The following is an 18,278-nucleotide window of genomic DNA, read 5'->3' as shown; positions in this document are numbered from 1 at the left end:
GATTTCTTATGTATTTCTTGGCCTTCTTTCATGGAAAAAAATAAATAAATAATGGAATCCACAGCTAATAATCATACAGTGAGCAGATTCTCCCATCGCAGCTGGGTCAAAGTTAAAACAGGATTCTTGACTGCTTCTCTGATCATCGCTCTCAATGGAATGCCTTACTTAATAATTCATAGAATATTTGTCAGGGAATATCATTTGGCAGGATTGCCATTAAACATGTTTAGGGGAGCATATATTTTTTAAAGACATGTTGAGACCACTGTCCTGGCCTCACGTAGGGTTATATAAACTCATTAAAAAGTGGCTTTGGTTTGTGACGACAGTGGGTGAGTGATTATGAACAAGAGTGCAGTGTTTTCACAGAGTTGTTTCTTTGTCTACCAGACTGAGCCCATGCTCTAATCTGGGTTATCTGGCTGTAATCAGCTTTGCCCACTGCTACTCTCACTGCTGCTGCTGCTGCTGCAGGGTGGGCACTTTGCTTTCAGTCCACTTCTGTCATCTACTAACATAAACAGCTAGAAAGCTGACTGAACAGTAGAGATCAGCTCACCTGCAGAGACACAAAGCACTCCGTCTACCTGGGAGGATGGCTGAGCTTCCAGATGCGGGTCCCACCAAAGGGGGACCAACTACACCAGCTACAGATGTGTACCCTAGAAAAATACTGGAGTACATGGAAGGCTTTCTTATCTCCAAGGTAACAGTCATGTTGCAACTTTTAAATAGAATTTTACTTTTTCAGTTCGATGCATGTGCATACTCACTATGGCACTTGTTGAAAACTTGTTAAGCTATAATGTATCTATGTTACCTGTACTACTGATTGAATACAATGGTTTTTATTTTCATATTTATTTTGTCACTAATGCTCACTATCTTAAATGTGTGTTGCTCTGAAATATTTTTTATGCCACTTGAAGTTTTTCTTTTTTGTTACAATACAAATGGAACTTCCTAGTATTATATGAGGACTCAGTATAAAACAGTACAATTTAACTGTGAAGTGGAAGAAAAAAAATTGAAAATGTTTTACACATTCATGATCTCACAAATTTGGTGTGCTCATGATTTTAAGCAATCACATGACAATAACTGACCTGTGCATCTCCATAATGGTTGAACAGCAAACTTGCACAATTGTAAACAATGGAAGATTGTCAGCACATTTCAGAAAGTCACATACAGCTAGCAATGTCCACTTATTTCTCCTGATATAAATGAAATTGATGAATTACATCAGTGTCTTGGCTGTTTCTCCTCTCTGACCTAGACGGTGTTCACATCCTGTGAACTGGGTGTGTTTGATGTGTTGCTGGCTGCAGAGCGTCCTCTGTCAGCAGAGGAGATCAGTCAGGCGGTGGGAACCAGTCTGGACGGGACGCAGCGGCTGCTTGCTGCCTGCACAGGCCTGCAGCTCCTCAACACACACTGGGACAGCGGGCAAGGTCAGGAGACACTAAAAAATAATTCATAGTGAGTTCTAGTTCTGATTATTTTTGCTATAAATTTGGGTTTTACATTTGAGTGTATGCTTGCTTGATGTTGTCGTACAATAAATGGACAAAAGTAATCATACATTTTGAACTTTTACACATTCTGTGACATTACAATCACAAACTTTATAGAACTACTTTTGTGCAGTTTTATTACAAAACGAAATCTGAAAATTGTGGTGTGCATTTGTAATGCAATACTTTGTAGAAACATTGTTTACTGCAGTTACAGTTGTAAGACCGTTGGAAACTGACATTTATGCCCATTATTTCTCTTCTGTCTCCTTCTTGGTTCTATGATTTGATCTAATTCATTCCAGTTTCCAAAGCTGAGTATTCCGGGCTGGACGGTGACCCTATGACCCTGTGTCACACATTTGCAGTCTACTGGTTTTCTTCAACAATTTTCCTGTGTTTAGTTTCTTTTTATGTCCTTGCTGAAGGAAATTATCAACACAACATGATTCTACCACTACCATGTTTGGCACTAGGGAAACTGTTCAGGATTAATTCTAGTATTATTTTTACACCACATTTAAAGTTTTCACATATACCAAAAAGTTCTGTTTTTTCATCTAAGCAGAGCACCTTATTTTGCCTTTGATGTGCCCCTTGCATGGTTTCTGGAAAACCTTTAACATAGCTTTTTATGATTTTGTTCTCTTATATCTTCCACACAGACTGTATTAGAGTACAGACATACTTTTAACTTGGGTTTTCTTTGTCTATTTGACATTTATTATTGTTACCTGCCTCAAGTATACCCACTTCCATTTTACAACTCTCATGTGTCTGCAACACTAATGAAACTTCAAAATATTATTTCATACCTGCAATCGTTTATTAATTCATTCTTTTCCATGTTTTTCCTTCCTCTTCAGTTTTTTATAGTAACACAGAACAGTCCAGAGTCTTCCTCACACGTTCCAGTCCTTTGTCCCTCTGCCAGTCCATCCAGTACAGCTCCAGGACCATCTACCTCTGCTGGCATTATCTCACAGATGCTGTTAGGTCAGTAAACAGAGCAGCAGTTGCTTTTATATGAGTAGCTTGGATGTTTTATTTTTTATTTTGTCCCAACAAGTAAATATTTAATGTGCAGCAGAACATTGCCTGTCAAAATTGCATTGAAGCACTCAAAATTCAAGATGTCAACTATGCTTTGCATTAAGTATAACAAGAAAAACATATCAGGTGAGGAACTCCTCAGTGTTATGGTCAGTGCGCAGGATGCTGTGGTTTTGTTTCATTGGATTTCCATCAGGCTACTTCCAAATCTATTCTCAGGAGTTGATGTCATAGTTATCTATCTTATAAATGTTCTCAGAGAATGAATAATGAATAATAAGCAATGTGTTGTCCAATATGAAAAATTATACCAGGCCTTTAAATGTTGCACTTCTGCGACCCCTCATAAATGTCAGCTTGTGTTGGGTTAGGAGTAAGAACGAGTTTTTATGGAGGTAAGCTTTGATGTGGGGAGAATTAGAGGGCTGGGGCAGTGACTGTAGGAGAAACAAGAACCGTACAGAACTCAGAAAACAAGAACAACAAAAACCAAAACCAGTTTTATTCACAGTTAAGTTTCAACCACTGCAGGTAAACATACAGCAATCTTCCTAAATTAATAATCAGGACAGGGACCGAAACAAAGAGAAACTTTGCTCTAGTCTTCCGGTTTCTTCAGCTAAATAATGCAATGTGAGGTGATATTTTAAAAATGCTGCACGCAATAGCAGCACACAATAGAAATCTGGCCTTGGTGGACTACTGCTAGAAGAACGCTATGGTTAAAAGTCACGTTTGCAAAAGGTTGTGGCAGCAGCATTAATGACTGCTTTTTTCAGCAGTTATGGGAAAGCTGAAGAGACTTAGGATAAATGAAAGTTCAGACCTAAATCCACCCTCTTCATGCTCTTCATGTTTTTTTTTTGTAAAAAAATAAAATAAATAAATAAACATCGCCTATCCTTTTTTATTCCACTTCACTTCATTGCACATTGCTTTGTGCTGTCCATCCAATAAAATCATTATTCAACATGTTGAGATTTCAGGTTGGTGAAAATGAGAGATTTTGAAAATGCTCTGTAGTACTTTTGTAAACAAAAATAAAGGTTATGTCTTGTAAAACTGAATATTTTATCAAAGTGTATGTCATGAAGTCAGCCACAGGTGGGCAGTGATGAGCTGTGAGAGACGCAGGTTCAGCTGGCCGTGTAAAAGTGTGCAGACTTTAGTCACCTTCTCCTGTTTGAACTCTGTCTTTTGATGTTGTGAGAGCCAGCAGCCAGCAGCTCTCTCTCTGTGGCTGACCAGTGAAGTCTGAGAGAGAAAAAAAGCTAAAAGCAATACCATGAAAGATGATACAAATGTCTTTTTTTTTTGGGCTGCCTGTTATTGATTTACATTTTGTTTTTCTCTGCATTTTCTCAGAGAGGGAAGAAATCAGTATGAAAAGGCTTTTGGAGTCAGCTCAAAGGACCTGTTTCAAGCTCTGTACAGGTAAAAAGCTTTCTTAGTGTTGAGAGTTCAGCTCAACAAACATACAGATCAAACAGATGAGCTGTCTCATTTACATTCTGTCACCTCCTGTTTGCTTTAAGCCCATTTCCATCGATTTCCCTCAACAACAAAAAAAAATCTGACTTGTTGGATTCATTGGGATGGAGGAAATGTGAAATTAAATGAGAAAGTGGGAAACAGTGAGAGGGCATGACCAGAGAGGTGAGGAAGCCAGAGCTAGAGAGAGAAAAAGAAAAAAAAATGCCATTGTCCTAGAGATCTGATGTGTTTACAGCATCCAGTGCCCACAGTTTTAACGCATCACTGATCTGCTGGTCAGCAATTTTCAGGGGTCATCACACACACAACACGATTTGGTAACTAAAAGATTTTGATCAGGGTGCCTGAGGGCCTGTTACATTAACACCAGCAGACCCAGAGGACAAGAATTCATCCAAAGTGAGGCACGCAGAGAATTAAAGCACAAAAACATCCTTCTACTCACCAGCACGGGCCTTAAATGCACCTCTCAGGTTTCAATATTATTCTACATCAGTGGGACTAAAATATTACACTGTCTGCTTTTATGCATTACTCAGTCTGAAGCTTATAAACATTATAAAACCACATTATAACTGAACTTTATACACTTCCTAACAGCCACTTTTGTTAGGCAGTACTTTTCATCAAACCTGAAACAACTGGAAAAACTGATGGATGGACAAAGTCTGAAAATAGAAATATTGTTTTTCACATTTTGGTTTCTAAACCTTTTAGGAATGAGAATATGAACCCTGTCAGCTTTCTCTTTTTTCCCTGGTGCTGTTTGTTTAGACTTCTGAAGTAGAAATTGGTTTTCATTTCTTGCAGATGGAAATCTTTTTAGTCGTCCCTACATTCTGAAAGCAGCTGACAATTTTAATAGAAACTGCATCACTGCTTTAGATGAGTGTAAAGCAAGAATAACCCAGCCATGAACCATGTAAACAAACTGTAGCATGACAGTTCAGATGAATTTGCAAATCAGCATCAATGCATCGAAATTAATTTGCCAAACAAAGAACAGTCTCGACACCTGTGCTCAGCTGATTTGATATGGAGAAGCATTTGTTGGTTCCTGCTGATTTCCCCTGTGAATACGGCAGAGAAATTAGCAAGGGAAAACAAATGCTGAAGTCATTCAATGCGTTCTCTGAGCTCTGCAGCGGGAGCTGGAGGATTCGAAGCCGGCTGGATGACTCAGACTCCCGTTTACCCATCGCCATTTAACCAGTCATGTACTGCACCTGAATAATTTACAGCCAAGGCCCTTTTTTCAGCTTCACTTCTTAACCTTGAGGAATCAGGTAGGAGTCGGAAAGGGAAAAAACCAGGCAAAGGAATGTGGAATTCATAAACATACAGCATTTACATAAGACTTTAGTACAACTTTTTAAAATTTGTAGAGACTTTTACCTGATTGGAAAAGATGTTCAAAATATGAAAACCTAAATTTAAGGTACAGTCAGCAGAAATTATGAGAAACTTTATTTAACCTTTTGCTATTTTCCTAAAATTGAGTGCAATTTTAAAAATTAAAAAAGGAGATTTCCAAACAACAAAATGTATTTATTTTTCTTAAAATGTATATCCTGATTTATTTTTTCTAATTTTTAACTCATGAGAATTCATCTGCAGAGAAACATTGATCTGAAAAGGTGGTACAGATTGCCTTCTCCTCATCTGTAGATGAAAAGACACTGAGATGCTTTAAAAGTCTTTCAATATTGTGATCATACCCAAAACATTTGTTAAAATGACCAATGTTACATTTTAGGGTGGCCAAAGAGTGGTTGAAAAAACCCCCCACCTCATATCATAGAGTACTAAACAAATAATATGTGCATTGGAATGAATAAATTTCAGTTTTCCTGTAATTCAGCATTGAAAATAATCAAATAAAAAATACATTTTTACAACCTCTACACTAAAATAGCTTAGCATCCCTTTCCTTTACACACACATGAACTTTAATGTCTTCTTATTTTTAATACAAATGCTTCTAAATTTTCTTCCACACCAAACTCAGGTTTAAGTGGACTTTGCTTTATGCACTGGTGTACACCCACATTGGAAAAGAAGCCTTCCATCACTGGTCCCCAGAACAAAAACATATTCAAATCCGGTCAGGTAAATTAAGAGGAGAGAAAAGAGAAAATAATCTGGAGAGAGACACAGAGGAATAGCCAAAGATAACTTTCTGTATGTGCCAAGCAGGAGATTTGACATAATGAAGGATGTCCTGTTGGCAAGAGGAGATTTGACAACATAGCTAATTTTAGCCTTAGCCAGGGCAACAATTAGTGTGGCATCAGTAATTTTATAAAATGCAACATGGTTTTATTTTTCTAATGAATGAGTGAATGGATGTTGAGAACTGTAAACAGAATAAATCAGCTATAAATTCTAATAAGTCATAATATACGAAGAATTATCAGGTAACAAGGCTAAAACTTAAATTGGATGTCTTATAGGGCAATTCTTTCTTTCCTTTTTTTTTACTGTATTATGTTATTCTCCCACCTCTCCCCCACAACAAATGAATTTATCGTTACGGGGCTTATAGGATCTTTTGACCTTGACGCTTTTAGATTATAGATGACAATCTTCTGTTTGGCCTCAGAGTCTTTTTTTTTTTTGTCTTTTCACATCATCTGCAGTCAGGGTCTGAGGCCAACAATGGCCCAACTTCTTCTGGATGTCACTGTGTCATACAAAGTTGCTTTGAGTATTAGATGGATGAGTACTTTGCTAGAGAAGTTTTTACGAGTGGAAAGCAGCATCACAGAAGAAAGAGGATGTGGGGGTGAGTGTGTGTGTGTGTGGGCCTCATTGTGGTGCTGCTTGATGAGGTGGAGATTTCTCAGAGCAGCAGCACTCACCACAGGCTCTTCTGTTCTGCCGCACCCTGTCTGCCTCACACACACACACACACACACACACACACACACACACACACACACACACACACACACACACACACACACACACACACACACACACACACACACACACACACACACACACACACACACACACACACACACACACACACACCCCAGCGGCCGCTGGGAGAAACTTTCTAAATGAGGAATGTGTCTGTTTGCACTTCAGCCTTTGGGTGACAGTTTAGAGAAGATGATAAAGAGGCTTATGTTTCCATGAAGGGAGACATTAGTGAAAAAGGACTAATAAAAATAACTTTTCTCTCGTTGTGGTTGTCTGTTCAGGTCTGATGAGGAAATGGTGAAGTTCATGCACTTGATGAACTCCATCTGGAACATCTGCGGCAGAGACGTGGTCACGGCCTTTGATCTTACGCCTTTTAAGTTCATCTGTGACCTGGGAGGTAAGTTTTCCTGGTTTTTCCAGTTAAAACAAACTATTTCCACATATGTCTGTGGATGCTACGGCCAGTTTTGTCATCTAAAATTAAACATTTGGGAGTGAACATCTTGTACGCTCCAAGCTGTAAACAAAGTCTGTTTAATCTCTGGAGACATTTCCAACCACATCAGTGTGTAACTGGAAAATAATGATTCTGACTGATAAAATCTAAAGTGAAGGCTGAATTTGATAAATGAACCAAAGATGTTATGATGGCGACAATATCAACCTTATTAGGACATATGAGTTTAAAGGTACTTTGTTGCACTCTCTTTGAACACTGAATATTTTATGTTTTGCAAAAGAAAAACTAAAGCTTGGTAATAGATTTTTGTTAATTAGGAACAAAAATGTAATTAATATTTTTCCACAACTGTGTCAGAAAACTGGTCTAAATAACTTAATGGTCCGTACATACTTGTTAAAATTACAGCTCTTTGTAATAGAAAATAACTTTCTTTCCACAAATAATGCAACATATATATATATATTTTTTAAAAATAAACAACAAGATAAAAGAATAATAAACAAGGTGTTTCTGCTGAATGAGTAGCCTGGTAAAGGAAAGACAGCTTTTAGCATGGTTTTCCTCTACCTCAAAATTATCTCCTAGAAAGCTTAAGTTTATTCCTGTGCAATACTTGAATGGAAACATTGATTTTGTATTTGAATATTAAATGAGTCTCCAAGACCCATTCCCACATTTCCTGTACAGAGGTTTTCACTGAGTTTAGGAACCACCACAGACCCACAAATAGCTGAAATTCACAAATACTTGAGACCACTCTTAGGGGCTAAAGCCAATCAGCGCCAAGGAAAATGAATGGGCCTCGTGGATTGGCTGGTATTCAGAAGCCAGTGAATAGAGTAAGTAGCATTGTGCTTAAGTATTTCAGCTTCTGCATTCTGTTTCAAATATTTTAAAAAAATAGTAAAAAGTTTTTTGCGAGTATTTTTAAATCTAAATAGGTGAATCTGTGAATACTGAAACATGAATAGGTATGGGTGCACTCTAATGTTTTTTTTTTATCCCACTGTCCTTATTTTAACCCAAACCAGACCTGAAATTACCGTTGCTTCGTTTTTGTCAGCAGAAATTAAAGCCAATCCAGTGGTTTTAACAAGCAAGAAGTTTGGTACCAAATGAGCCCAAAAGTTTCATCAATATTAAACATTATTACTAAATTATTTAGCTGGTGAGAATCACTTGTTAAGGCAAAATATAAATTAGTTCCAGTGTTCTGCTTTTAGAGCTGCAAATGTGTCTGCAACCTGACTAAACTCCTGGGAAAACTTTATACCAGTAATGCATTTTAATAGTAAGAACAAAGGAAGCTTAAGGCAACAAACAGATGAGAGTTGACAAAAAGTGACCATAAGACAATACAACGTCCACCTGACACTAAAGAAGTCATAGCAAACTCTCAAGCTCAAAACAGAGATTCTAGTGATAGAAACTGCAATTCATAAACAAAAATATTCTGGTAGCTTTCAGAGAGATCTTGGCTCCATAACTGACCAGCACTTTTACTTGGTGTACATGTGTCAGCATGTTACTTCCACTTTTTAAAGTTGTTGAACATAAGATTCTTTGCTTACCGCTGACTAAAGCAAAATATAATAATAGATCTTATTTTCTCAAATGAAGTGTACTGAAAATGTACCAAAACCTGACTTTAAAACGTAACTGTATACTGAACGGTGGCTTTTGTGTACAGTTTCATTCCTATGGAGGACATATAAAAAAATAAAACCTGCTGCAAATGAAGATATTTTTACACAATGCACATTATGCTCACAAACCTCATTTGCTCACTGCTGTTGTCGGCAAGCTACCATATATCCATTTACCATATTGTTGTTGAAAAGAAAATTGAGAAAACAATCCAGTATCTGTCTAAAGACATAGACAGTAATACGCGTGTGAATGGGGCTAACACAGATGTGATGTCATTGTCTATATATGGAAGTACTTCCTGTTTTTTTTTGTGGTGGATGAGACTCGAAAGCTTTGGGGAAGTTGTTTTAAAATGCTCTACACTGAAAACAATAGAAAGATTAATTCTGTTTTATTTATATTTTATAGTTCAGTATTCAAAGATTTGCTGGCTTTTGAATATGTGAAATTCTGAGATTTAACATATTCTTGAATTTTCTTCAAGAGTAAAATCTTGAAGAAAATTATTACATTTTCTTTTCTCCCCAGGACATGATAAAATCAATTACACTTCACATTGTTCATTGATAGTTTATTCAGAAAAAGCATCACATTTTATTCCTTCATTATCAGAGGAGAACTTTGCAACAATTACATGAACCACAGCTCTTGGTGAAATTAAACTTGATTGTTAAGTAAAATGGAAGGCTTTGTTCATTTGTCTCTGCTCCTTTGTCAAGTGAGACTTATCTCTAAAAGCATCTTTGATGAGTTGCTTTACATGACAAGCAAATGGCACAAAGATGAAAAAGTGCTGGGAGCGCAAAGATTAAACAGACATGACATAAATGATGGAGGCGAAAGCTTATAATGAACTGCAGAGACACAATTGAAGAATGAAGGATGTTATGAAACCGAGAATAGCCTTTGTGAAAAAGATAATGGGCTTTTCCTTTTCCTTTTTATTCCATTCTTTTTTTATTTCAAGTGAATTTAACAGATGAACATTGACTCCAGTCATGTTCAGACAGGATCATAAAAGGTGTAAAAAATATATAGGTATTTCAGAACAAATGTCTCCAGTTGTGAATGTTTAATCTGCAGCTTTGTTCACTTACTCAAAGATGGCCTTTAGTTCAGCATTAACACGAATAACAATCCACACAAGAGTCCCTTTGTGATAAAGGTGTCTCATGCCATTTCTGCAGTCTGAAATTGTCCACAGGTGGGCCACTTGTAGCATGTGCTACCTCGGCTGACCACACAGGGGAGCTGTGGAGCCACAAAAGGCACCTTGCATCGATCCTGGTCTTTTCCGGGTCCTGTGTGACTTTCTTCACATGAGGTTGTCTGTTCATGCTTATGCATGAAGCTGCATATCCAAAACGTCTGAGCATCAGGAGGGTGAAGGGCAGCGCTGCAGTGCCCCATACAGGCCATGTCTCTCACACAGCATCTGTTGAGTCCGTGCGCACCTGCTGCTCAAGACTCGTCTCTTTGTCTGCTAGACCCTGCCAATGATTGACTCTCTGCGGTGAATATGGCTTCCATACATCCATGGTGGAACGACCATGCATTGAGAAGTGGCCAAGGTTGAAATAATTTTTTTTTTCCTGTTTGAATTTGTTTCTCATGGCCTCTCTACAGAGAAATCAGTGAAGTGCACTTGTGAGTCACAACAGAATAAGTCTGGATTGATTCCTTGGCACATTCTCAATACATTTTCCAAGGTGCTGTAACTAAAATCAAAAATATTCACATTCCTTGACACTATTCACATTGTGTCACACTGCAGACACAAATTTAGGTATGCTTTATGAGGGAGTTTATGTGATGGACCAATATATGCTTGTGTGCCTCAAAATGCAGTATGCCAGATTGCCTTCAGAAGACCTACTGTGTGTAGTTTAATCTTTGAACAAAAAACATCAGGAGGAACACACCAGGCAGAAGAGTTGGATAAATTCTGGAGCTGTTTAAATCAGTCAGGTTGTCAAATGTTACTCTTAGAGTATTGCACAATGGTATTTAGTTCTGTCATGAGCTGCTGCCATTTTGCCTAAGACACATTTGTAATTTTGATTTTAAGTTAAATTGGTTCTCTGTGAACAAAAACAAATAAAGCAAATACAAATGTTTAGATGTAACTAAATCAGGAAAAGTTCAACACTGTATTTGAACAAAGGCTAAATCTAGATACGATATAAAGATGAAAACCAGTGTTGGATGTGACTCTTTGAGACTGCCGGGTTAGCCGAACAGTGTGCTGTGTGTCTGATTTCTTTCTTCATCATGGCTCTTTGATTCTCCTCCTCTGGTGACCCCTGTTTGATGTGAGAGCTACCTAGCATCTCTGTGTGCAGAAAAGGCAGAGCTGATATGGTGGAAGCAGGTCATGTTAGAGGATAGCTGGGAGGAAATCTCGCAGTGTATGCACACACATAGACAAACACACAGTGGCTCATCTAACTGGGTTTTATAGGTTTGTCAAAGTGACATCCTTTGAAGCTGTATTCTGTCTCACTGCGACACTCTGGCTTTCTCCTTTCCCCCCCAGTCTCTGACTCTATTGTTGTTCTCCACTTTTTCTTACATTGTCTATTTTGCATTCATCTTTCTTTGTAAGGTGTGGAGAATTTAAATAATGCTGCTAAAGCATCAAACTGAAAGAATCCCATTTTCACATTATATTTCTGCTTTTCTCTTATGAGCATGTGTGTGTGTTTGCTGCTCACTTCAGTTTCCAAATCCCACTTGTGTAACCTGTAAGATTTACCTTCATAGAACGTACATATCAAGCACAAGTAGAGCGCAACTTTACAATCACTCATAAATCATAATTTAAAAAAATCACATTGAATGTATAGTGACTTCTGTTGGAGCTTGGATATTTTGTACAAGAAGTGAAATGTCACTCATTGAGGTTTCCAGCTGTAGAAGTGAAAAAATGAGAGTTAAGGTCTGAACATTTGACAGGATGATTGTACAACCTCGGAGCCCCTGTTGTGCAGTAGTTAGTATTTAAGTGGCTCAATGAATGACAACTGGTAAATTAGTGGCAGAGTGATATGCAGTCTGAGCTTATTAATGCAGCTGGAGGGTGACGACTGGCTCATGTGGTACAGAGAGGACTTGCTGGAAGAAAATATGGCTGAAGCAAGAGAATATGTTGGAGAGATGTCAGACTATGTTGTGTTTTTGTTGGGGTTTTTTTACTGTGAAATACTGTTGCCCTTATTAATTTTTCATATAAGTTCTGTACACTGCTCTATAACTGCTCAAATTGTAGTGTAGGTTTTGGTTATGGTGTTGTATGAGCTAATATGAACCAGCTACTTCCTTTTTTATTTTTTGTTAAATTTACATTTACTGTATATGTACTTATATTTCAGAATCAGATCTAACTCAAGGATCAACTTCTTGAATTACATTTTCAGTCTGTCAAAACTTTTCAGCCTAATTAAACTGAAAACTCAATTAGAATAATAATTACATGTAATTAATATTAAATTTAATTCAATTTTAATTTAAATAAAAATTATTCAATTCAAATTAAAGAAATTTGAATTTCTTTAAAGAGTGCTACTTAGAAAACAGGCTCAATCATGATAAATAACTCTGAGGTTTTACCATCTATAACCTGCATGAGAAGTCATACCCTCATCTCCAACTTCTGGCTTTGGGCATCTTTAGTACAACTTAGTTTGCTTTTGGTTCTCATGGAGAACAACCTAAAAACTCCAAATAAAACAAAATGGTTGACAGCAATAATTATGCAACTACTTCTGCTGAATTAGAGGTAATACCAGTAAGCGTAAACTTTAGGTTTTAAAAGAACAAATGAAGGCAACACATTCAACCTGTTTTTTTCCCCCCAAATAGTTCTAATATGATATTTTGCAGGAAAGATAGAAATTGGAAACTTAACAGGATAGAATAAAGATGCTTCTATTTGGTGAAGGTCCTTGTCACAGAGACCGTTATCTCTCTATATCGTTACTGTGACAATCCAACATCAAATGTTGCATAAAACATCTCGTTAGTTTTCTCTTTTTCAACACAAAAACCTTGCTAGATAAGATCACGGTTCGTTATGAACTGCCCACTGACAGTGTGCATCTAACAAGGTTCAGTTGTGCATTTAACCTTTAGTAAACTTGATAAAGCTCACAAAAACATCTGTTGCTATATTATGAAACTTCTGTTGATGTGTAATTAGTGAGATTTAGATATCTTTAGAACTTGCTTCACTATTTCCACATAATATTCTGTCCTTGTGATGATATTTATTTTATAAAGTGCACCAGTTCCTCCAGCAGCCAAACAGCCCCACAACACGATGCTGACACGTTGAACTGACTTGTTGTGGAAAATGTGCTATATGAATAAAATTACCTTACGTTACAGCTGGGATGATGTACCCAGGCTTGCAAGCGTCCCCCTCCAATGTAAATAGTCATGGTTGTGGAATGCAAATTTCTAACCTAAAGCTTTGTTTGGATAGCTAACAACAAATTTAAATTTTTTAAAAACAGAAAAAGGGCTAAGGTGAAAAAATGAGGTTTGCAAAGAGTTTATATGCTTTTTTTTTTTTTTTTTTTTTTTAGCCATTTTTGAACCAATGTTTTCAAGTCAAGTCTAACTTTTACAAAATCAAAGAATTCTAATTTGGTTAAATTTAAAATTAGTTTTAACCTGTTTTAAATGTCTTCACTGATCATATCTTTCCAAGTTCACGTTGCTATTTTCAAACCTAACCAAACCCTGAGGGGACTGTTGTGCATGACGCTATCATGGCAGTCAAAATAGATTTAAAAATTATACGTTTCAGATTAAGGACTAACAATTAAATGTTATTAGCATCGGCTGAAAAATACAACTGTATTCCAAACATCTACTTTTGTTACACAGAGTAGCCTCTTCTTTCTACATTATGTTAATCTATCTCTGGAATTAAAGTATTAATGTTACATAAACCTCCTCCCGAAAGCAGCAAAGTGAATCCAAATCAAGATTATAAATAATGTGGTGTACCTGAAAGCATCACAAGCCCTTGTGTAATGTTGAGCTGAAAGCAGGTTTGTGTATAGTGAAGATCCACTTTGTTTTCAATGAAGGTTATTTGTTTACTGTTCCGTAACTAAATGCAATTCTATCCTTCTCTTCAGGCTGCAGTGGAGCATTAGCCAAGCAGTGCACGTTGGCCTACCCAGAATGCACTGTGACAATCTTTGACCTCCCCAAGGTAGTGCGTGTGTCAGGGGAACACTTTGTCACCGAGGCTGACCAGAGGATCAGCTTCCATGAGGGTAACATTATTACAATTCTGCATTCTCCTGACAATCATAGTATCTGCTCTAAGTGCAATGTTCATAGGTATTAGTGACAACGCAGACACACAAAAGAGATGTTGGTTTTTCAAATCTCTATAAAGCCTGTTATATTTGCTATTGATTCATCTTTAACTGATTTATTTGACCTTTTGTGCTTAAATGTAGTGCAGATAAGCATTCTTACTCTCATTAGAGGTAATCAGGCACATCAGGACGGTGAAAGTGAATTAATACAGAATTGAGATAAATGTTTAATTTATAAGATGGAAGCATATGTCAATGTTTTGCTGTTCAAATAGAATGCGATCAAGCCTTAAGTGAGCTCATGGAGGCGGGGTCTAATAAATGAGAATATCATCAAAAAATGTATTTTGTGTCCTTAAAATTTGAGGGGGTGGCAGTGATGTACTGGGTAGAATGTGATATATATGTAAGGTGGCCTCGGTCCTTGATGCGGCTGTAGAGGGTTCGAGTCATGGCCCGTTGGCCTTTGCTGCATGTCTTCTTCCCTCTTTCATTAAACCATAATATTAATCATTTTACAGCCTTAAATTCCAAATAAATTCAGGACAATAAATTTGGTCACAAGAAAGTCAAACCACCACAATGTTACCCTCTAATACAATGTTGATTCTATTTCAGTTACATAAGCTGACAAAATCTTCAGTCATAAAAGTTAGATTCATTTCTGGTGTTCAGTTACCTATAGGATGGTCAGAGTTTAAAGATGCCTCTATTCTGCATGTCTTTGCTTCATCTCTCATTCATAAACAACAATGAAAAAAATAAAATACGAAATAAACTGGCTGGCATAAAACACCAGGACAAATAATTTAGAATCATATTTACTATGTTATTATTAATGTAAAAAAACGGAGAAAGGTCTGATCATGCATGTTTGCTTTCACTCAAACAGGGACTGTGAAAGGGCAGAAGATCTTGACAAAAACAGCTGCAGCACTGATCTCTTTTGTGCTGAAGGGAGCTGAATACATCAAGAATAACATTACTGAGCATGCAGAACTACTGAGGAAAATGAAAGTTTTGAATGTCAGTGATGAAAACTGTGCCGGAGCCTCTATTTTTAAGCTGTTACTTTACATAGAATGAATGCAAACTCCAGCTAATATATTTAAAAATAATTTGACCATATAGTTTACATCACATGTAATTGCAACGGAAAACAGTTCCCTCTTTTATATACAATATAGCTATAATCCATCACTTCTTATTCAATTCTCGCTCCACAAAGTTAATATGCAACAAAATTGAGAACTGTAGCTTAAAACACAAAAAGACGTCATTGATATTGGCAGCTATTAACCTCATTATCCTCTTGACTGACTTCTGTTAAGAGTGAAATCATGTACAAAACTATCAATTTGTGCCTCACACTTTTTTGTTTCGTTGCTCCTCCACTGCAGCTGCAGCTGAAAGTCTCAGCAGCAGGTAACCTCAAAAACCTGAGGAGAAAGTCAATCCCTTCCTGTCCCTCTGTTCGTACAGCCATGTGACGGCTGCTGGTGCATGAGGTCTCTAAATATATTTTATTTCAACATCATGAATTTAAATAAAATAGACATCACAGAAGTACTGAAAGGAAATGATCGAGTCTCTAAGCAAGCTGCATGCAAAAGAGAAATCAACTACAACTGAATGTTGGACAGAGGGTGGAAATTTGACGTAATCAATCTGGGTCAAAAGCATTTAGAATAATTCAATTACAACAGACATCAACCATTTGCAGCAATTATTTTTAAGCGTGTAAATCACTAATCAAGTCACATCAGTATTACGCAGGCTTGTCAACAGAATTAATAATTACACAAAAATAATTAAATCAGATAAAGTGAAGCTTGTGAACCACTTAAGGCAGCCCAGTTTGAGACCTCAGCATCACCCTTCTTACAAACTGCTCACACTAAATATTGCATCCATCCCTCTTCTGCTGATTCTGATATGACCAGCATCAACCTCACTGCAGTATTACCTGGGGGAATCTGAGGGAGAAGTTGTTGGAATTGTTGCTTTTCTATAACATGCTGAAAATTTCACATCATGGATGAAAATCTTATATATTCATTGAGCTTTCCATAACTATGAAGTGTTTGTGTCTCTTTCTAAAGGTGATTTCTTCAAGGACTCCCTGCCAGTCGCAGATCTCTATATTCTTGCCAGAATCCTCCATGACTGGACAGATGAGCGCTGCACAGAGCTCCTCTGCAGAATCTATAAGGCCTGTAAACCAGGTCTGTATGTGTGTCTGGGTGTGAAAGGGATGAGTGTTTTTTTTTCTTCTTTTGCTAGAAATGAGATCGCAGATTGTAGCCCATAATGCAGCTGATCCCAGGAAAGTCTGTCCTTCTGGCTTTGATCAAAGTCAGACTGCAGACAAAAATTAGACAAAATAGGAGAATGGTGCATAAAGGAGGGGAGAGACAGCAGATAAAAAAGAACAGGTATATTCTTTGTCTGAACAGCACATTGCATCAAAGAAAAGCGGGAGTTATTTCTATTAAAACAACCAATCACCATCGTTCAGTTGATTTATATGGGTGATCAGTGGAAAATTGTGTGTCAATATCATGATCTCATCCTCTAAATTCACCCATATTAATAGTTTAGCAACATCAATAATCAAAAACATTAAAAAGACATTTGATTTGTAATAAAAATGAATACAAATCTAAAAAGTGTGGCATGTAGTATTTCTATTCACCTCCCTTTATTTTGTTGCTCCTTGTAAACAATTAGATTTAGAACTCACCTAAAAGAGTAAACAGAGTTGATTAGATCAGAAATGATTAGAGAATCTTTATCACTGAAAAAACAGCAGCATGGAGATATACAGCAGATGTGGTGGTAGCATCACGCTTTGGGTCAGTGAATCTTTTCAGATTCAGATAGGAGTTGAGATTGGGACAGTGGTTCACCTCTTAGCAGACTAACAACTAGACATACAAATAGAGCTAAAATATGGTCTTTACTGTTAGAAGAAAAGCACTGCATCTTTCACAAAATTAAACCTGATCATGATCCATTAAATAAGCATATTTTTGTTGTTTGTGACGTAGGAGGTGCCGTGCTGCTGGTGGAGGCGCTGCTAAATGAAGACGGGTCTGGTCCACTGACAGCACAGCTCTACTCCCTGAACATGCTGGTGCAGACGGAGGGCAGAGAGAGGACAGGTGCTCAGTATGCTGCACTGCTGGCTGCCAGCGGCTTCACCAACATCCAGCACCGCCTCACTGGAAAAATCTATGATACCGTTCTGGGTCACAAAGAGACATGAGAGATAAAGAAAAATGATGCTACCATGTGTGCAGTAAAATAAAGGCCCAGTGTGTAAGGAAAAAATAATCTATATTTGTTTTTAAAATGCATACAGTTCCCTTTGAGATGCACTGTTGTCTTTGTCCTGGCTGAGGTGAGCAGCTGTTTCTAAAATGGTTCAAAATTACTATGTAAATGTAAAGAATCTAAGCTGCTTGTAAGCATACAAATTAAAGAATATATAAAATGCTGTCTTCAGTTGCTTCAAAGAAAATGTATTCATGTAAATTGTATCACGAGTGTAAAACTGAGAAAAAGGTGACCTTTATCCTTTATAACATAATAAGCTCCGATCTTGTTTGCTGTAGACGAGGTGGACATACAGCTACGTCACTTTTCACGCTATTGCAAACTCCCTATCTTCCATGAAGTGTGGTCTAATTATTTACAATTTACAACTGTGGTTTACCATTATTATAGTTGTGCAATACACATTTTAACACAACTGAAAAGAAACTGCCTCCCCCCCTGCTTTGAGAGTTTTACTGCAAAAAATATGTTTCTGACAACAAGCTAAACAAA

At 37.2% G+C, this 18,278-nt stretch overlaps 1 protein-coding gene across 1 annotated transcript; it reads left to right on the top strand.

Moving 5' to 3' along the window:
* The first annotated feature begins 492 nt into the window (after positions 1-492).
* asmt (acetylserotonin O-methyltransferase) lies at positions 493-17,990 on the top strand. The gene is made up of 8 exons (XM_005800714.3): positions 493-709; positions 1,283-1,457; positions 2,387-2,516; positions 3,939-4,007; positions 7,277-7,395; positions 14,259-14,399; positions 16,550-16,672; positions 17,498-17,990. Exons 1-8 carry the CDS (start codon positions 599-601, stop codon positions 17,713-17,715), a joined length of 1,086 nt encoding a protein of 361 aa, XP_005800771.2. The 5' UTR covers positions 493-598; the 3' UTR covers positions 17,716-17,990.
* Positions 17,991-18,278: the final 288 nt, after the last annotated feature.

Source organism: Xiphophorus maculatus, chromosome 7, assembly GCF_002775205.1.
Source record: "Xiphophorus maculatus strain JP 163 A chromosome 7, X_maculatus-5.0-male, whole genome shotgun sequence".
NCBI classification, from domain to species: Eukaryota; Metazoa; Chordata; class Actinopteri; order Cyprinodontiformes; family Poeciliidae; genus Xiphophorus; species Xiphophorus maculatus.
This window is presented reverse-complemented; position numbering and strand designations above follow the sequence as displayed.